Source organism: Leuresthes tenuis, unplaced genomic scaffold (genome assembly GCF_036924035.1).
Source record: "Leuresthes tenuis unplaced genomic scaffold, fLeuTen1.0.hap1 SCAF_14, whole genome shotgun sequence".
Lineage (NCBI taxonomy): Eukaryota > Metazoa > Chordata > Actinopteri > Atheriniformes > Atherinopsidae > Leuresthes > Leuresthes tenuis.
Genome location: NW_027325368.1, coordinates 6,342,884 through 6,364,641, shown reverse-complemented (window position 1 = coordinate 6,364,641; position 21,758 = coordinate 6,342,884). Strand labels below are relative to the sequence as shown.

The window sequence follows — 21,758 nt, the reverse complement described above, 5'->3', positions numbered from 1 at the left end:
ATTAGTATCATGATTTGATTGTTTTCATGTACAGCGCTCCCACTTATCAGTAATCCTTTCTCGAGAACCCCCATAAAGAGATCAGAATTTAACCCTTAATGAGTTAAACTACATTTAATCCTTATGGACCTATTTATTATTCTACTGCTCCCTTTTTTTTCAGAATGTTCTTTGGTGCTCAGACCACAAATAAGCAAAGTACATCCTGAGGGCCAGAAGTGGCCGTGGACCCTCTCATTCAGCCGCAAAGAAAAAAAATTTAAAAGAAAAAAAACTGCATTTTATCAAAGAATTGTGTGTCTTTATGGCCCTCTACAGGAAAAAAATTACACAAATTCAACAATTCTGCATTGACATTGCATTGTATTACAGTTATTCCAAATGAGGACACATGAGGAACACATTGGGGTTCAATATCTTGCCCAAGGATACTTTGACACGAAGCAGTTTTGCATCCAGTACATATTTCATGTGCAGGGTATGTCAATCCCCAGCATACAGTGCATTTTTAGCTGTGTTGTATCTAATTTTGAGACGTATTAATATTCATGCTGCCCAACTCTCACTAAGAGGGTAGAAGGAAAGTAACTTGATGTAACAGTGACTCAAGCTCAAGCTTTACTTTACCTCTGTAATGTTCAGTCTTATTTTACAAACAATTGCCGTTTAACTAGTAAACTCAGGCTAATGTTCCATAGTAAACTGGTTTGGAGCATCTCATTAGATATTCAGGGCTGGCTGTCAGCATCAGGAAAAGTCAGCATATTGGGTTACCAGGCAGAATATTGGTTTATAGAGTTGTCTTTCTCTGTTTTGGCAACTAGATGGCAATAACGATCCCACACATCCCCGTAAAGCCACTCACACAGTCCTATTGGCGTGTAATGAGATGGGGTCCCCATCTCAGCTGTCTCCTAGGCAACCGGGGCTAGGGACAGGGAGAGGCCAGAGTGTGTGTGTATGTGTGTGTGTTCTAAAGTAAGTGTTTGTTAATGTGTTTTAACTGGACCTTTACAGCTGATGGCGTTCAGGAGGATTTCAGAGCTGATGTGATGCCTAAGTTTAGAGTTTGTGTAAGAAAATATGATGATGATGATGATGAAGCTTAGCTGTGACCTTCAGGAGAGACAAACTAATGCCCTTGACACTGAAAATTAAACCATGAAGCATATAGACTTTTTTTACCCTTCATAGCAAAATTATCTTATATAATAATATAATACAGTATATAAATATACACAAATATAACACAGAGCTCCACACCTTAGAGTTTAAACAAAATAAAATTTCAGGCTGTAAAAGCTCTAAAACCATCCAGAACTCTACAAAGAAACAAAAAGGAAACACAAATACACGTTACCCTACGTAATATGAGATGCCATAATCTGACATGTTTGATCTAAAATGAAAGGTTAAGTGCAGCTTTAATAGTTTCCCATTACTTTCAGTTCACCCCAGAGTTGAAGTTGTAATTATGATTTTAATGATTTTGAATGTTTTGCATGATCCCTGCTGAGCCTAAATCAATGTTTCTCCTGATGTGAAAAAAAGTCCGCACAGAAAAACTCTAAAAATAGTTTGATTAATAGACAGAAGTAATCACTTTTGAAAACAAACTTTTTAGACTTTACCAAAATTTCCAATACAAAAAAACAAGTTCTATTTATTCTGATGGGAAATTATGGGGCATAAAAGAGCTCTAAATACAATGTCAAATTGATTGAAAGATCAAAAAAAAATCTCTTAGATGAAAAAGAACATTAGAGCCTGAAACAAAGTGGTAATCACTGTGGTGTGTGTCGTTGGTTAAAGCTGCTCTAATTGTTATTTATGTATCAGCAGCGAATCAAATCACAACGAGTAAAGTGAACAGTATCCCACATATTATCATAACCTGGCTCTGCAGTGAACATTTAAGCATTATTTAGCTGAGAGTTTGGTGGTTCACAGAGAAAAGTTTTTATTCATCCAAGAGCAGAATGGCAAAATTGTTGATAATGCAGTGGTGCATTGAGGCCATAAAGAGCCAGATACTGTGTAAAGCAGTTTTCAGCCCTCTTTCCTGCAAAACTGTGTAATAACTGACAAGCTACATTTCATAAAAAGATGGGATGGCAAAGCCTGGACAAAAGGGTACTGGCCTTGGTGAGGGGCACAATTTCTGAGTGCCTATCAAATTCCTACATTCGCCAGAATGTAAAATCATAGATGGATGGATGGATGGATCAGCGTGACCAGAGGTGAGGCAGGAGCCCCCTTAAGGGGTCGGACAAAGCTGGAACCCACAAGGCAGGGCGACAAAAGGTCACCAACCTAACATTAGACTGGGAAGGCAGATTTTTCACAAGTTGGAAATCTGCAGCTGAAGCTGATTTAAGCACTGATTAGGGGGTGTGGACCAGTTTGACTGGATCAAAGAGTTAAGTTTAACTCATTAGTGGAAAGGAACAAATAAAACCATGGAAAATGTGTACACATAGGGAGCAAATCAAACACTGGAAGCAAAAAACTCGTAGGTGAATAGACTCAATGGACCCAAAACATTGGCACAAATCAGCTTTGACCGTTTAAAACCTGCATTTGAAGATCTCAAATCGAAATGATCACTGGATTTGTTTTCACGTTCAGGAAAATGAATTAACTTCTGTAGCAGCAAATATCTTTTGAAGTTCTAGTTCTGGTAGGATTACTTTTCCTTCTGCTTTTTATTGCTGATATTCACGGTTGTTTCCGTCATGCACGAACCTCAAGGCTCCACTGCAACACCCTGAAGTCACAAGCCTTCATCGAGTCTGAGAAAAAAAACTATAGATCCTTTTTCCTGTGGTACTGCTGATGGTAAAAACATGCAGCAACACCTCTCACATGTGCAATGACTTCTATCGTAAGTGAGATTTTCACCTCCTGGTAACAGCTGCCCGCGAAATAAGGCCAATTATAACTCAATAGCTGACATCACTGTATGGGTTTAATCAAAACCTAAACCTGTTTGGGAGACTAAATCTCAAACCTTATATATCCATTGGGCATGAATACGAGTACAGCTCTTTGTTCACAATCCATCTTATGATACAAGAAGAGGCCTCTTCGGTTCTCCCAGTTGTCCTGTAGCTCTTTCTGTAACTCTGAGGGCTTTTGTCGATTACTTTGAAAGCAGCAAATTAGAGGCAAAGCCCAACACCCAGTTACAGTCAGCCCTCCGTGTGAAGTAGAGCTGATACAGGAGTAAGACCACCCAGTGTAGCACACAGGAGGGACTGAAAAGAGGCTACTGTTATGGCAAAGTCATTTTCCATCTATCCAACGATGGGATTTCATTTCACTTAAAACCTGCAGACTCTTTATGGGTAAAAGCCAAGAACACATCTACATTTCAAACAGAAGTAATGAGTGGGTCTAGTATTGGAAAGGATTATAAAGACTAATCTCTCCCTGTCTTTTATTGCATGTGCTCACAGTTACACCTCGTTTACATCATTTCGGATTTAACGTACAGTAAGTGCTGCTGAGTGGGTAAAATGTCAGCCTCCCACAGAAAATCCAGACCATTCTTTGAATAATCTCAACACAGGGCCAGTCCACTAGCTTTTTCCTGGACTCTGAGTTAAGATTCACTTATCCCACAAGCAGAAAGTGTTCCCAGTTCAGTTCATCTCCTGACTCTACTATTTCAACACATACACACTCCTAATGCAGCCACTTTCATAAGTAATAGTGGAGGCATAGTTCTGTGAGTGCCAGATTTGAGTGTCCTGCATGTGTTACCTATTCATTCGAGGTAATGTGTGGTGATGTGTGTAGTGGTCTTGACGATGCTGCAGGATTATGTTGAGAATTTGAAGGGTTATATGCTCAGAGAGAAATATTGTCCTCCTTACCAGAAGGGACATACATTTGAAATCATGTTTAAACTATAAGAAGCACACATCCTTGGTAAGGGGCATGGTGCTGTGCTTTTGATGCAAGAAAGCAGTGAAATCACTTAAAAGCAGCTCTCTGAAGTGATGGCTGGTTGCTTCCAGCGTCAGCCTAATTGGATGTGTCTACGAGGACAAAACACAATCTGGTTCAGGCCCACGTGTAGCGTTCACACTGAAATGTTTGTTGAAGTCGTGGCCCAGGATAAATCTGGGGTGACAATCAGGATTTAGTTTAGTTTTGAGGAAATGATGATTGTATGACAGTCTTCTCGAATAAGGCCGGTTAGGGGTCAAGGCATTTTGGTGACTTATGGTCACCCGAACTGCAGAGCAACTTTTCTGAACAGATTCCATGTATGTTATCCACCAGGACAGAATAAACTGAATGTAGCACCTCTCATTTCTCAGATTATGCAGCATCTATAGTTGTCACATGTGCCAAGTGACAAAATATGGATTATTTAACAATAAATCTGACATGGATCCATTATTAGTACCATATTTAATTTGCCTGGGCCTCCCAGATGTGCATACATATCAGTTAAACCACTTCCATAAACAGATCATTACTTAAATTCAGTGAAGTCCAGAGCTGTCCGAAGCTGTACTTCTCAATCTGTGGGACATGAATGTTGATCCATGACTCCTCGTAATGTGGGATCCCTCAGTGCTGCATGGCATAGCTGGCACAGGAAGGCCTGAGCCCAGCACATTTAATTACCCAAGCTGTCTTGGCATTGGATGGGAGGGGGGGAGGGACACAGTGAAGTCACCAACATCACCAAGGGTATGGCGCTACTTGCTACTGCACATCTAAAACTTAACCCAGGACAGAAAAGGTGGGCATAGCTGATGTTATAGAGCTTTATGGGTGATAAGTGAGTTTCTAATAGAAACACATGTAAAGTATGTATGCAGCAATGAATACAACCACTGATGACCTCTCTTGAAGACATATATAAGGTGTTTACCTGTCAGGGTTGAGTATACCAGACATGTGTGATGGAGAAAAGGCTGCTCCACATGTCTGGGATTGTCATTCCTGTCAATGTGCAAGACTGAATGAAAAAATTACTGTTGCTATGAAAAAAAGAGGAAAGTTAAGGGAAACAGTTTGGAAGAAACCATTCTGACATCCCTCTCTGTTGCTGCCTGCATGTGAGGAGCCCACCCCACCTCAGCTGTAGTGAGGAGAGCCCAGTCCAGGCAGCCAGCAACCAGCGCGTCTCTGCCTACCAATAGGCATGCTCGGATCAGGCTCTGTGCAGTGCTCTCAGTCTCAGCCGCTGAAGCTGGGCGCAGGGGAACTGCGACGGCCGCGCCAAGCATCTTCCCAGGTATGCGTCTCTCTGTTGCTACGCCCTTATCCGTTTTTTTTTTTTCTTTTTGAAATGTTATGGCATTCTTGCTGCATGCTGTCTCCATCTCCACCGACACTGGCTGATTTCTAGGGAGGGGTTGCTGTGTCTGTTTTTATTTTTTGTGGCTCACGTAGGCTCCCTGGTAGCGCAGGGCAGCGGGTCTTGGTAAACACTCACAGTCAGCGAGGACGCATCTGCAAAACCTCCTCGTTAGCGGCGCGTCAACTTGCACACACCTCAAAATGTTCGCCCTTCGACAGATCAGCGCCGAGCAGCCGCTGCTGGTGGCCAGGCGGGGATGCGCGCTCGCTACTGGACTGCGTGCATTTCTCGGGGAAAATTAGCAGCGGGGTTATGATTTGGCCAAGCGGCTTTCGTCAAAACATGACCGCTGACTATATTTTCAACTTGCAGTGCGTGCAGGTAGAGATTTTTTTCTCTCTCTTCTGGTAGGCGCTGACTTGCGGCACTGCCTGAAGCAGGTACAGGAGGCTGATTTGAAAAATCATAGCTGAAAATTGTATGTAGGCTGTGCCTTATAACACTGCAGCAGGCTATAGCAGGGCTAGGTCATGCTGTATCTATAATGCATAATGTAACAGTCACAAGTGTGATGTTTTATTGATAACTGTGCTATGATACAACGGATCTATTTCAAATCATTATTCATTCATAGTGAGTTGACCAGAGGAAATGAGGATGAGGAATATGTTTTTCAGTTAATGTGATGGACTTAGTTCACAGTGAGTGCGCTTGATTAGAAAAAAAAACGTGCTGAACTTGTGTTTTGGATGAGTTTGCAGAGGCAGTTTTTTTTTTTCAATGATTAGCCTGATCCGTGGCGCTCTGCTCTCCCTGTCACTAGGTAAGATGTAGGTACACTCCCTTAGCAGTTAGGGTGGTGCTGCCTGCCAGTGCTGATGTGTTACAGTGGCCACTACCTGTGCATGCAGTCTTTTAGGCCTGGCTGTGCCCCGGGGGCCTCCCTTGGATGGGTTGAAATCAATAAAACAACATTTTTAAAAGTTAAAAGTAAATTTTGACTCATTCATGCTCAGTCTCCAATTTGGAGTGGTGCTTTAAGGCTGTGCAGGAAAGTTGCACCTCAAAGGAAAACTGAAGCAGAAAATGACTCAACTCGTAATTGCAGTAATTATCAGCTTATGAATGACTTGAACAGCAACTTTGTACATCAACTGGCCTTATTGTTTGTTCTCCTCATTCAGAAAACTTTCACACCCTTCTCCATTTTAGTCATGTGAATGTAAAAAAAAATGGTTGTTTAGTCATTGCTAATTGTATTTGTGTTGTTGCTATGCAAAAAAGGCTCATGTGCCATATTTCCACTGCAATCAAAGCTATGACCTTGTCAAAAAGGAGCCACTGTGTGTCTGCCTGCCTCTGATAAATCGTTGTGTTAAACAAGCTACTTTTAGTAAACTATCAGTAATTATTGCTGATTCCGGATTTGGCTGATCCAAAAAGCCCCATTCGTGAATATTCTTATTGTGTTTTATTTGTTTATTTTTGTGCTGCATTTGCCGAGCTGCCTGTTCGCTCCACTTGGAAAGTCAGGAATAGTTGGTGGACTCACATATCCAGAAGCCTTAATTTCAGGACGCTTGATGATTTTTAGCGTTAATTTAGGCACAGCTCGTCTGGTCAGTGGAGTTACAGTGGCGTTTTTAAACCGGCTAATCCATTTTCACACGTGTTGTCCTTGAAAACATGGTCAGTGGAGATTTTCTGCTGAGCTTCATATACATCTGGACGGCATTAATTATCTCCAAACTGAAGGCTGAGCCCTGATCTGAAGTGTTGCAGTGAATCATGCAGTATGAACTCTCGCACCAGGAAAAACTCTGAACTGCAAAGTGGAGAAAGTTATGAAGTGAGAAAAGTTAAGGTCACTCTAAGGTCACGAGGAGACGGCAGAATTTTGCAAAACATTTCAATGCAATACGGTAGTAGCTCTGAGTTCCTAATGTGTATGAGCACATATAATCCTGGAGGTTATTTGGTTTTAAGTGGACTTTTTAAAAAGGAATAATCCAGTTTGGAGCTGCAAAAATGACTCTGTTTATGAGTTAGATCAATAAAGGTGAAAATAATTTATGGGCCACAGTAAAACTGTAACTTATAGATCTTCCTCTCTGTGATCAGATACTTATTTTCATGCAAAAGAAAAAAGCCAAATCTTTGCTGGTTCTAACTTTCCAGACATGAGGGATTTTCTGCTTGTCTTTGTCAAATTAATTGAATTTGTTTTCAAGTATTGCTGGAACAAAACAAGCACAAAGCTCTGTAAGAGACTGTGGTTAATTTACTGCAGTTTCCAGCTGTATTTCATATTGATGGTATATACAGTTATATTTACATCGCTCGCACATAAATTAACAGTAGATAACTGTAATTCATCAGCATAAAACAGTATTATCTGACAAGTAGACCCCACCCACTCTCGCTGACTGACATCGTGACTTTAGTGGGGTTCTGGATTGATGACCATCCGAAGGGAGTTTGGAATTGAAAAGCAGAAATAACTTGCTGAGGAAACTTCATTCTTTGGAGATTTATCTGCCACCTTCCTGGCTTCAAGCCAAAGAATGCTAACAGTAATGTTAGTACATTGAATTCACTAATGTTAATGATGATACTGAACTGGAAATGTACTAATCAGATTACTCATAGTGCTATGCCGGTGATTTTTGTGGTTTTTCTTAAGTGTAACGCCCCCCAAAAATGTTGTTTGACCTTTTAGAATTTTATTTGGATTACATTTTTTAAAAGATATCTTCAAAAGCATAATTTATTCATCATTGACTGATGGTAATTCAAAATTTACACGAGACTTACTGTCATATATTGTAACCCAAAATACAATAACGTAGTTAATTACTGATGTGTCACAGTAAAAGACAAACCAGTGTCAAGTTGCTGCTTTAACTCTGATGAAACAAGAAAACAACAGAACAGATGTGTTGATGACATCAATTCTTGTGAACAAAAGTCTGATTTCTGTCCATTTATGCTGCTGTATATAAGTATGATGAACCATCCTCTGATGCAAAGACTCTGTATGATCACATGAAAACATATGAGCTTCCACCAAGAAACAACAAAAAAACAAGGATTATTACAATTTATAGTCTTTTGAGATAGCAATATATTCTTAATATTATAGATGAAGAATGTTTTTTGTGTAGAAAAGAGTAGAGCTTTGACTTTTACTATCTTCTAAGATAATCCAAGATCACTAATATAAAAACACATGGACATGTGTTTACTGCAGCCTTGTCTGTCTAATCTTCGGTACCAGATATTAATCTATCTGCCAAACTTTGAATCACATCCAGTTACTTTAAGGTTTTATCCCATGACTTCCATCTAGACCTCATTAATCATCAATCATTAGCAGAGCTTAAGGTGACAAAATAATTTTAAATGTTTCATTAGTCCGAACAAAATGTCCAAAACTTTGAATGAGTTTTTGTAACGCAAGTCTGTTCTAAAGCAAATGTCCTGGATTCAGCATCCCTAAAGTGACACCTGCATTACAGAAAATGGAAACAAATCCGCCATTTAAGCCTCAACATGATGAGCCAAAATGCTACTTGTGCAAAGCTTTTGATCAGCGTGTTACTATTTTGTAATACATTCACTGTCATCTCAGGCTGTTATAGCCTCTAATTATTATATATGACAGGCAGGTCTGCTGGTGCATTCACATGAAAGCACACGAACAGGGACTGAGTGGTCATGAAACCACGATTCTGACATCAATCTGTTAATCAACATAAACTTTAAGGAAGAAGGAATTAAGAGGGAATTGTTTCAGACATTTTTCCATCTCTAAACTGCACAGACAGGCTGCGTTTTTAATCTCACGTGATGGTAAATATGTTACCTCAGAGGTTAGACTGAATTCAGCGGATAATGTTACAACATCTTCTTGTGCTTAAAAGACGTGACCATCTTTCTACCATTTCACACATCCAATAAATAATCAAGTAATAAATAAACAACATTCACTGGATTGATTGCAAATAAAATAAAATAAAAAATGAGTTTGAGGATAAAATGCAACCCAAAACATCTTAAAGTGATCCGCTTTTTACAAAGTAAGCAAGAAAAGCGTCACGGCAGCCTGACAGAGTTGAAAAAACCCCAAAAGCATTGTTTGGTTTCTGAGCTTTAGAAATGCTCACGTCTTATGTGATGGCCTGAAAACTTTTAATTTGGTTGCTTCTGGTTGTTTAAGTTTTTATTGCACAGAAAATAAAACAAATAGGTGCCCATTGGATTCTTCCTGCAGATTATCAGAAGGATCAATGAGGAGTGATTATTAACAAAGTTATTGAATTAGGAACCATGTTAGAGTGGGATGATGACATGAAGTAATTAGGATTCATATAGTTCATTCTACCTTTTATTCAGATTTTTGTTCTTTTCACATGGATGTGATGTTCATTATGTTGTTTGTTAAAACCACAAGTTAGACTTCCCCTTTCAACTAGACTTTACGAACGAGGATTTTAGTCACTTTAATTACATGTTGTAAATGTGCCATCTTTTCTAAAGCTGATAAGACATACGAAATAATGATTGATTGCAGCAGTATTAAGTTACCATAAAGTCAAATAAAATGCTGCAACTCCACCTGTCGATAATTCTTCAAAGACTTTTTATTTGGAGTCTTGCCTTAAGTTGATCTTTATTTTAATGTAGGTCGGTTATAAGAGGAAGAACTGCATTTAATATCGCTCCAGATGCCGCTATGAGTGCTTGTCATGCCCGATGATGAATTTTCCAGGTGTAACCTGCTTGTGTTGAGGTTAAATCAAAATTTGTATCTCTTCTGCTGTCACAAAGAGGGCAAGGAAATCATTGTTTAGGCAGTGATTTAATGGCTTGAGAACAACTCTCATTTATTGAATTACTGTACAATAAACAATTATTTTAGACACCTTAGAAAGTCTTTAGGAGGGACACAAAGTGAAGCTGATAAAAACATAACTGGTTTCCTGACTCATAAGAGAATTCTCCACTTTATATAAAAATAAACTGTAAAAATAAAACAGATGAGGCCTTAAATTAGTCAGTATCAACCTTTAGAATTAGTATTTTCAAGATTTCTGCTTTGAGACACATTGATGTTTGATTTATTTTAAGCACAGGTTGAGCAAGTGGTCAGAGATCAGCTGAAGTTCTTTATCACAGGCGAACACACATTCGATTTAGGTGCATGCTGTTACATGTTACCTCCTTGTTCTCTCCTTAGTGATGGCCTCTGCTGAGCAACCGTGCTCCAGCTTCCACCGGCAGCACTGCGCATAAGGCAACACACCCACCTTTGCCCTCCCGCCCTGAAGTGAGAGAGACACCACCATGTACAGTGTGGAGGACCTCCTCATTTCGCACGGATACAAATTGCCCAAGAGCGGCCCTCCGTCTGCCACGCCTTATGACAAGCGCCCTGCTGATTGCCAGCGTGAACTTGTGGACAACAGGGGCGGCCGGGGGACACTGAATGGCTATGAGGCGGAAAGGGGGGCAACTATCACAGGCATCTACGGCAGCAGGCAGGCACTGGTGAAGGGCTACTTCGCCATCGACAACGAAAGCGGGGAAAGGAACCAAAGGAGAAAAGAAGCTGGTATTGGTATCCTAGGTGACGCTCAGCCCTTGGGTGATTCTCTCGCCACAGATAGCGGGTGAGTGTTTTTTCCCTCTCTTTTGCGACCCCCCCAGCACCCCTTTACCTTCTCTTCTTTCCTCTCCCCTCTCCTCACTTGGGCCTTTCAGTATTGCATGCAAAACTGAGTCTGCACTGCGCAGGGTTTTTTTTTCCCCTTCTCCTCTCTTCCCCTCCTTACAGAGCTGCAGAACAGTGTGGCTGCAGCAGCACCACTGACATATCATATGCTGAAATATGAGGAAATGTGAAAGGTGCCCTGGCACTCATTTGGGTTGTTTGCATGCCTGCACAGCGACATAGTGTGTGTCTCTGTGGTGCCCACCCATGCCCTGGTATCGTCTCCCCAGCCTAGACCAGGCAGGCAGATGTAAACAGCAGCACTAGACAGTGAGCAAACTGAGGAGGACTGAACATGCCTCAAGACAGGCGCGTAATCACTCCACTGTAAACACTGGCACACTGAATCACGCCCAGCACGTGCTCTGTGATGTAAGCATGTTGCTGGGCAAGTGTGCACAGCGCAGCTCCCCTTAACCATACAGTAGCATATGCTGCTGAGGATGATCCACTGACTTTGCTGCTTAAATGCATGACTACAGAGACTAACAGTGCTTTAGTGCAGTGCGGATATCAGGTGGAGCTCTTTAAAAATCAATCTTTTTTTTTCAGTTTCTGTTTTATAATTTAGAATCTTGGATATTTTAGAAAATTATGTTCTGATATGTCTTTTTATTTCATTGTTGGATGTTTTTTTTCTTCTGATCAAACTCCAAATAGCCTGCCATTTCAGGCTGTTTTGTAAATTGCTGATATACTCTGGAAGATATGACGATTATGTTTGATTTTCAACAAGCATTTTCCATGCCTGTTTATAACAGAATGTTATTAGGATGGCTTAAACCTGCTTGGATGTGACTGTTGACCTGGTGGTGCTCATGGATGTGGCAGCATTTTGTTCTGCTCAAACACAAAAACAAAATCGTCAGGATTACTGGACAGAAGCAGAAAATTTTAACTTTTAATTTTAACTGAACAAAATCAACCTTGCTAACAAAAAGAAGTGACCTTTTAGATCTAAAATAAGACTGGCAGTGCAGCATGCATGAAAGCAATTTCCTTAAACTGCAAAATAAATATGGAGCCATAACTAAAACCATCTCCATGCAGCATTGCTTCATCCCGCTATGCTGCTGTTTTGGACCTGCCAACAGGGACTTGTCACATAGCTGCCATTTTATATTAGTTAAATCAAGCATTTTTTAATTTACAGTAAAGCATCAGATATTTCATATTAGCTGGTAACACTCATAAGGGGCCTGTTTTTTTTGTTTTTTTTTTACCTGAAATACCTGGTTGTTACATAGTAAAACAGATTTAAAAAATTCTGTTTTTATTGGATGTGTTTTTTATTGTCTGTTTGTAGGTAATGCAGTTTTTTCTAAGGGGTACCATAAACTATATGTTAAAATAAACAGAGGCATAGAGGCACTTTTGCTTTTACATCAGATAAGATAATGGGATGTCTTTGCCGAGACTTTAAGAGCTACAGTCGCTGGCCAGATGACCAGCTTCCAAGATAAGGTCAGCACAATTTAATATGCAGATCATAATGCAGTAGCATCACAATTTCATGGTGTCTTCAAGGGACTTTGGAGCCGCTGACTTAAGCACTTCTGTCTCATATGTGCTGGCTCTCCTTGATTAAGTTGTGTTGGAAAGGCAGTACTGCCAAAGCCAAAACACTTGCTTTGGTCTAATGTGAACATGTCACTTTTAATGTTTAACAATGATTAAAGACTGGTGTTCCTTTATTATATCGATTTAGATGGCTGCTAGATTGCCCGGGTATATCTTATTAAACCAAGTTTTCCTGGAAAGTTAAGATGAAATAAATATTTTATCAGAAAAACTGAGATGTTACAAATTGTGATAGAATTTGTTTTGTGAATACCTTATAAGAGTCAAACTAGATCTCATCCACTTGATTCTCTTCTTGTTACAATTACAGCTGTCTTATCAACTGATCTTTCTATCGTTATAGGTTCTACGATGTTCCGAGTTTGACTTATTCAGAGCCTCTGAGCCATGACGACAGAGATATTTCCTACTGGCGGAGGCGAGGCCAGGACTTCAGCATCCTTCTGGACTATGCTGATGGCAGGGAGCTAAGGGCCTCTGCTGGAGCATGGAGGCCACAGGCCCTGATCACAGCAGAGGAATACAGGGCAGAGAGGCAAGCGCAGCAGCTATGGGAGGACATTTCCTGGTTAAGGGACCCAGATGCAGGCCCTGGTCAGCTAAGGGTGACAGGGGAGAGGAAGTGCCAAAGTCTTGGTACAGAAGAGTGGAGGCCTGCTGTGGGTCTGGGAAGGCAGTTGTCGGATGGGGATGGGGAAAGGTGGGCAAAGGGCCAGTACCGCCTGAGGACACCTGAGGGTTTTTTTCACCCTAGAGCGAAAGCAAAGTCTCAGTCGCTCCCCAGGGTTTTGTCACCTGATGGAAATGGCAGCAGAGAGCTTATTCCATCAAGACCTAGTCTACCTGATAGACAGAGATTAAACAGCACTGTTTTCTCTGGGCCCTATAGTAGGTATGTCTATGGTGGTGGTAGGGACCGGTGGGGTAGGAATGTTGGGCCAAGCAGCCATGTTGCACTTTTACCAAAGCCCAGGTTCAGCAGGCCTTTAAAGCCTCCATCATATGAGATTCACCAGCAGACTAGGGGTAGCGCAGAAATGCTTGCTATAGACCAGGGTGCCAAACAAAAAGATAGATCTATCTATTATCCAAGGGGTGGGGAGCTGAGACAAGACTATTTCGCACAACACTCTGCCATCACTGGAATGGAGCCCCCTGGCTACATACCACCTCCCTCTTATAAAAGAGCCCCACCCCCAAGAGGAGTTTCAATCAACCGCAATGAAATGGCAAATTTAAGATGGAGGGCAGAAGCTTTTCAGATGCCCAGTTCAGATCCTGGAAGGTGGTTTTCCAGACAAGGAAGTGGTTCATGGTTGGAAAATTATGGAGAGCGCAGTGCATCCTATAGAAAACAGGTACATTCTGGACTTGAAGAACAACCAGGTCATGCTCGTCAATTACCCACTGAAGACCCAAGAGTAAAGCAAATCTCAGGAGGGCCTAGCGGAACTTCTCTCACTGACACAGACAAGATCCGTAACATCAACAAAGAGACACCGCCCGCTAAGACTTTAGGACAATCTACACATGATAGTGCCTTTCCTCCCCAACAGGGGGCAGCTCTCAATACTGAAACCCGTAAAACAGCTCTCAATGACAACGACAGCAGTAATCGATGGTGCAACAGGGGTATAAACAAAAAAAGTGACAGTGTAGGTTCTGAACAAAACCGTAGTCAATTTCTTCCTTCATCTATTCTCGGTAAACCACCACCACCTCCATGTAAGCCGGCCGATCAGGGTGTTTCTGAAACTGTGACAGAGGTAAAGAAGGTGGAACCACCTGAACCACCTGAGAAAGACAAAACCAAGAATCTGAAAAAGAGACTTAGTGAAACAATATTTTGTTTGGTGTCTGTCCCTGTTACTCCACAGCTCAGTGGGACAATCCGCGATCAGAATAACAACAATGAAAAGTCACCAGATCCAACAGGCAGTCCGAGTGACAACAAAACTGGCCATTTAACAAACCAAAGTCTCCAAAGCACATCTTCAGCTGAAGCTGAGCTGCAAGCTCTAACGGGTAGCATAGCGAGCAGCAAAGCTAGCAGTAGAGCGAGCAGCAAAATGTTTAAAAAATTATCCTGTAGGCCACCTAAGATAAATCATTACAAGGAGCTGAAGTTGTCTGGATCCTGGCCTGCAAACCAGTATCGAGATCAGGAGACACAAACTAGCCCAGAGGCCCGAAAACCCACCCCTGAAAACAAGGAAGCACAACAAGACCCTGTTCCTCCTGATACTGAAGTTGCTCCTGATAACAGTGGTGTATTGGGCACTGCCTTCAGTTTTCCGATAAAGGGAGTGAAGAGCCTAAAACTATCAAGTAACAGCGCCTTCTCTCTGACCTCCACCTTCTCCAGCCAGCTGAACAAGAGCACAGCTCAACAGCCAGCAGTACCACCCTCAGGAAATGTGGAGGAGACCAAACCAGCAGTAAACACTGGGAAGGAAGAATTTGAACAATTATTGCTGAAACCAACTACGCAGCGACCATGGGATGCTGTCAAAGAACTGGAGACCATCAAAAAAGAAGTCCAAGAGCAACAGCAGCAGCAGATCAGCAAACAGCCCAGTGTTGACAAGTGTATAGAGGACTTAAACGAGGCCTACAAAGACATCTTAGAGCTAGGCACTGCCAGCAATAAAGTCCCAAATGGTTCAGTTCAAATTCCTGAGCGTATTAAAATCCGGCTGACATCCGAACCTCTCAACAAGCCCAGCAGCCTTAGGCGCAGTGCAGTAAGCTGGTCTGTTGACCCAGAATACAGAGAAGTAAAGAGCGCCTTTTCGAGGCCTGCAACAAAGTCAGTAACCTTCAGCAAGCAGCTTAGAGAAGAGCTGCCAGTCCCACCTCGTGAGACAGGCTTCAGAGAATACAGGGTTGTTGCACATCTTTCACGTAGAAGGAGCAACGATGGCAGGACAGTGAAACTAGACCTGCCAGACGAGCCTATTGAGACACCACTTTGTGACTTCAGTCCAACAACGCACACTACTGCAGCTGAGGTGCCGTGGGCAGATAGACAGCCCATGCAAGATGCCTCTACACTCACCAGTCCTCCAGATTATGAGGACATATGCCAGACTTTGCGTCAGTCTAAAGACCCGGCTGATGTGAACAGAGGGTCTGCGGGCCACTCCAGACCTAGTGACACGGAGACTCCTCAAGATCTCAGTGCTGAATCTGAGGACGAATGCCCTATTTGTAAAAGAGAGCTTGAGAACCAGATGAGACAGGGTGCATTGCCTCCGCTTCATGAGGAGAATAGCTCAGACAGCTCAGCCAATCAAAATGGCAGTCCACCACAATGTGCTGCATTAGAAAGTCCAGCAGAAGATTCAAAAACTGAAGAGCCAACTGACTCAACTTTGAATCAATCAGGGTCTGACCTACTTGCCGAAACACAGGAGCAGCATTCACTGACACAAGAGGGAGACTGTGAAAAAGCAGGCGATGCTCAGGCAGAAAACTCAAACAGTTCATGCACCGTTAATCCTGCTGCGGGCATACCAGCAAATGGAGATACTGGGGATCTTTCCTCTGCATCCACAACAATATTACCAACTGATCTGCCTTCAGACTCCCAAGTCACAGAGGAACAGAGTGTTGAAAATGTAGCTAAAGAAGCAGAATTAGAAGACAAGAAAGCCATGACAGGAGAACCACCTGAAGGCAGTGGAGACAAACAGACAGCTGAAGTGAAAAGTGATGGGCATGACAAAGCAATGCCCGATGACAAGCAGGAGCAAGAGAAGAAACCATTTGCTCTCCCAGAGCATCGGCTTGGTTTAGGAACTCTGGGGCGAGACCATCCAGGGTTACCCGAGTTTCCACCAGACAGACTGCCACTTTCAGTTCCTCCAAACCTTGACCGAAGATTATCGCTTAGCTTGGAGGGGGAAAGGAAGACCAAGGGTCCGTCCAATCGAATCGAGGCATTGCAGAACAAGCTGGCTATTTCTCCAGGTAGGGTGGCAGTTGAGCGACTGGCCAGGATGAGAGAGGTGGACGTCATATGTCGTGTGAGACGCCTGAGCATCAGGAGTACTGACTCTGGGGAGGGGGAGACAGAGGGGGAGAGCAAGGAAGAACAAGTGGAGGAGCTCCAGCTAGAACCTCAGAAGGACAATGACAACAATCAAGAGGTCACTCATTCACAGCAAGTCGCTGAGGAGGCAGTGTTGCAAGATGAGCAGAAGTCATCTCTCTCAGGTGAGAATAGAAATATCAGAAGTCTTTTACCCTAGCCAGCAAATTAGAATCCATCATAAATATCACTGTTGTGTATGTTTCTTGAATAAAAGAATGAATTTGACTGTGACAAATTATGTTCACCCAACTACTTTTCTTTCTTAAATTTTGATAGTTTAGATGGATGAGACAGGACTAAATAAGATAAAGACAACCTTTTGTAAATTAATATTTTTCTTCCCAGAATCCAATGATCCCAGCCGAGGGGAGACAGTGTAGGAAAACTGCGTCCATCATCTCCATCTGAGGTTTTAAGCTCCAACACTGTGACCTGGCTGCCTACTAGAATGCCTTCATCTCATCTTGACACTGAAATGGCCTTCTTGTCCGACAAGAGCATTGTGTACACCTTCACCCTCGGCGCTGCATTGACTACTAAGAGTGCTGTTCCACTGCCAATGGGAGGTGCCCTATTAACCTGTGGGGCAACTTCCACCCCAAATCCCTCCCCAGCCTTCCCAAACTGACTTCCCACCTCCCCATCTGTCCTCCATACCCAGTCCCATTCTCTTATAGGGTTTCTACTAATTAGTCTTCTTGTAGCGGCTTGTCCTTTCTCTTCTATCCTCCCTAAGCTTTTCTCATTGGCAGACATTATGCAATTCTGTCGCGCATTCTGGAGCTTCTGAATTGTCCATTGCGAAAACATTTTTCGCATTCTGAGCAAATCTGTTTGTTTATGAGGGAGTAGTTTCGGATATGAATGTAAGTGTTTTTGTTGACGCTAACAGAGACATAGAAGGGTTAATTTCACAAACCTTTTTTGTTGCATTTAAACTACACCAAAATAAACTGCTTCTCTGATTGTGGTAAGGCAACAGCTGTTTGACAACTGGACATCACTGTCTTTGGCTAAAGAACTGTTTTGATTTTCAGAAGAGATAAATGCGCCTTTCTTTTTTAAAGATTTAATGACATTGTGCCCTCTCTCATTGCTTTTGTACACACTGCAACCATAACCCATAGATCTCTTCAGTGAAGAGTGACTCTGTACCACTTGACATGATAGATCAGTGACCTATTGTACGATACATTGGTTCCATGCAGGAGAGGAAGTGTTGCCTTTTTTAACCACATGCTTAATTCCTGGTTCAATCAGGTGAAGTCTCTGATTAATCCCTGATCAATTCAATGTAAAGCTCAAATTTCCAGTTAATTTCAGAAGCAAGAAAGGCACAGATTGAGTTGAAGTGGCGGTTAGTAACTTTGATGAACATAATGATGGATTTAGGGATTTAGGAAAAAAAAGAAGATATGTAGAGCAATATTGTTGTATTAACAGCCCAGTGGTGTAGTGGAGCTACCTGTAGGAACCATTGTCAGAAGTCTTAATGTGAACATGTCATTCAGATCATATTACAGGGAAATGGAATCGTGTCAGGGTATATGGGCGCTTAACATAGGGTGGGTGCTTTACTTCATGATAAATATATCTACCGTCATACATTTGTGTCGTTAAAAAAAAAAAACATTTCACTGAGTATTTATTTTTGTTATCATCAAATTGTTAATCAGTTTGCATAATGTACAAAATAAAGTATATTTTAAATATTTTAAGAGAAATTTTGTATTTAACCATGAAATTTTATTTCTCCACACTTATATCAAACTGAAAGTATCATATCTGTGTATAGTATCATATTGAGAATATACATAATTTTCTAGTGCTTTAATATTTATCAGAGTGATATAAGAAGGAGTGACCCTGTGGTGTGCCTTGAACACACGATTCGGTTTCAGAGAGCGATAGGGTTCACCACTGCGAGAGCTGACAGGATGGAAACTTTCTGATTGTGCCATGATTTCCTATTTGATAGTGCTTTTTCATACGCTAACAGAGTCAGTGTTGGACGCTCCTTGTGATATCAACCCATCTAAGCTGTATTTCCTATGTCGGTGGTCAAACAAGACCTGTGTCTTATCTTTGTCTTTGTATGTCTTCCAGTTCATGTATTGTTATGTTGTCGTTCCTCAAAACACGTTAAGAAATAAACTTTGGATTTTTTTCTTTTCTTTCCTCCCACCCTTCCTCATTTCCCTCTTTCTCCTAACTCCTTCCTTTCTTTCTCCGTTTCTGTCATTTCACGGCGTGTTCATTTTTTGTGTAAAATGTTCTGCTGTCACCAACACTTATTGCACTACAGGATTCGATGCTGTTTGCTGTTTCAGGCCACATATCTGCAAACCAGAAGGTAAAAAAAAGAAACAAAATGTTAGTGATACATTTCAGAATTTAATTCAAAACCTAAATAATGATTTTCAAAAAAAAGAGTTTGCAGTTATGTGGTTTTTCTACATCATCACTGTTGCATTGGTGTAACATATTTACAACATAACTCTAGGACTCCATCACTGTTTAGTCAATCATCAAGTTTCACTTAATTGTTATGTAGCATTTTACAGCTGTAGCATTTTATCAACTCAGAACTGTTCTCGGTATTTAAAACATTTCTTGTAAATTTGGACTACTCATGTCGCCTTATTATGTGTGCATTACATTTTACTCCAGAAAATGCCAAATATTAACGTACTAAGCACTGTTTCATACCTTAGGTTTTTACAAACAATTTGCTGTCCTGCAACTCCTCTGGCTGGAGGAGCACAGTAGCATTGTGGATCCTTTCTGCTCTTCGTGCTGGTTGTCTGGATCACTGGAACATTAAACAAAAAACTGTGAAATCAAAATAATACTAGAAGGATAATTATTGAAAAAAAAGTACAGGATGAGATTAAGTGATTGAAGACAAGCCCATAGTCAGCATCACAGGGAGGACAAGCTGGCTCGCCCATGATTACCAACACATCTCATCTTCAATTCATTTTGAACCCTGAAAGGCCGTGCCTCGGCCTTGTGCGTAAACTGCCCCTAACAACATTTGAATTGCTATTTCAGTACATACACGCCCCCGCCCCCCAATAATTGGCATGTCAGGTACACTTGAACATAGTGTAATCTGACTTTTTGTACTGCAGGTTATGTGCAAACTCGAAGTGATTATGCACACTTGTAATATTTTCTATTTTCATATGAGATTTAAGTGCTTTTTGTACTCACGGACATCTTTTTTTCTTCCTTGCATGAAATGCAAGAGAGAGGAGGAAAAAAAATGTTTTTCATAAAGTATATTTGCATTTGGTACTCCAATAGTAAATCCAGTGGGCAAAACATTATGTTTCATAATTTCATTTAGAAAACTATGCCAAGTATTTAAAAGCTATTTTTAGAGTAAATCAAAAGAAAACTCATTCATTTCTTTTCTTTTAGGACATGCCTTTATCTTTGTATCTATAAATACAAGCATAATCCATAGTCACATGATTGTGCTACTGTTGTATTATACTGCAGTCTGATTCATAAATAAACTCTTTGCATGAAAATTGTGTTTGTGATCAATTGCTCCCTCATATACTTGATGCATCAAGGCATTTCTGCTGTGGATAACTGTATGTGATGCTTTTTTATCTAAGTCTAATATGTACAGAATGATGAAGGAAGAACATAAAACAAAAGACAAAAATAACAATTAACAGGTCTCATAACTGTCAAAGCACAGACCTTGATTCATTTTACAGATGACGTTTACTGTTTGGACGATGTTAATGCAACAGGAACAGAGCTTATGCGCACAAATATGTGTGTCTTTTCACATATGTACACTTGTGTACTGGCAATTTCAGCCCAATTACCCTGCCAGACTGTCACACTGAGCTCCACTTGCTGGATCAAAGCGTTGGCAAAGACAATACTTGTGCTGAACCTTGTAAAAACCTCCCAGCATGCTCTCTGAGGTTTTGGAGAGCATCCATCCTCCTCACATTCCTCTGTATGCCATCTTTTTCTACAAGCAGAGGAAAAAGTCGGATTAGAAGCCTCTCCTATGTGATTCTTATTCAGTAGGTAAGCTGTCCTGTCACCACTGTTCATCAACATTTTGGCGAGTGCCTGACATGGAAGGTGGGCTGAGACAGAGGAGAGTGAACATGCAAAGGGATATGGGTTGCATAATGTACGTGTAGATAAATTGTGTGCCTGTAAAGGCAATGACTACATTAATGAATGACAACATGCAGAGTGGAGTTCAATAACATAGTTAGACCTGGAAATATCTGAACACAAAAATGAATTCAGTTGTTTTAGCTGTTTGCCATAACCGTATCAAATTATATTATACCATGAAATAAATATAGGCCAAAGGCACAGAATGTATGCTTTCATTTGAGGGTTGACATCCAGATTTGAGGAAGGGTCCTTTATTGGTCAAATTATCAAGAGAGATTAGAGACCCATGCATTGACAGCTCTTTTGGTCACATTTAGTGGCGTCAAAGTAAAATCTTCCAAATGTAATAGCCTCACATGGAATCATGTCCACACCATTCAGCTGCTGAAAGCAACAAAGGAATCAATAAAACCTGTTTATGAAACAATTATCTAACAGTGTAATTATCTACTTACACTAGAGTCCCAGAGGAAAAGTGTTCTATAGATTAAAAAGCTGTATCTCCTTCTTCCAATTTTCGAAGCAGGTACCATCACTTTTAAGCACTTCTCAGTGTTTAGGCCTAAAATAAAAAAATACATCAGCTTCCAAACATCAGTGAACTTTAAGTTGCTGAAAGCTTATCTATATTGACAAACCTGATTACCATTATGGAAGTTATTACTAAGGTTTTAAAAAGTCAAAATCACTTGGTGTTGCCTCTTTATTGATTTAATCTATAATGATACTTTAACATCTTTATGGATAGTCTGCTTCACTATACAAAGCAAGTTTATTGTTATCAATGTACTTGGGTGACTGAGCTCCAGACTTGCTAACTGTCA

The 21,758-nt window shown here is 41.1% G+C and overlaps 1 protein-coding gene across 1 annotated transcript; it reads left to right on the top strand.

The window, feature by feature from the left end:
• The first annotated feature begins 5,165 nt into the window (after window positions 1-5,165).
• Window positions 5,166-20,198, top strand: LOC140269411 (junctional cadherin 5-associated protein). The gene is made up of 4 exons (XM_072364477.1): window positions 5,166-5,257; window positions 10,563-10,995; window positions 13,021-16,895; window positions 17,119-20,198. Exons 2-4 carry the CDS (start codon window positions 10,670-10,672, stop codon window positions 17,151-17,153), a joined length of 4,236 nt encoding a protein of 1,411 aa, XP_072220578.1. The 5' UTR covers window positions 5,166-5,257; window positions 10,563-10,669; the 3' UTR covers window positions 17,154-20,198.
• The last annotated feature ends 1,560 nt before the right edge of the window (window positions 20,199-21,758 follow it).

Coding starts and splice junctions, on each gene's coding strand:
- LOC140269411 (XM_072364477.1), top strand. CDS start 10,670: ATGTACAGTGTGGAGGACCTCCTCATTTCGCACGGATACAAATTGCCC. Junction 10,996..13,020: donor TCTCTCGCCACAGATAGCGG/GTGAGTGTTTTT, acceptor CTATCGTTATAG/GTTCTACGATGTTCCGAGTT. Junction 16,896..17,118: donor GCAGAAGTCATCTCTCTCAG/GTGAGAATAGAA, acceptor TTTTCTTCCCAG/AATCCAATGATCCCAGCCGA.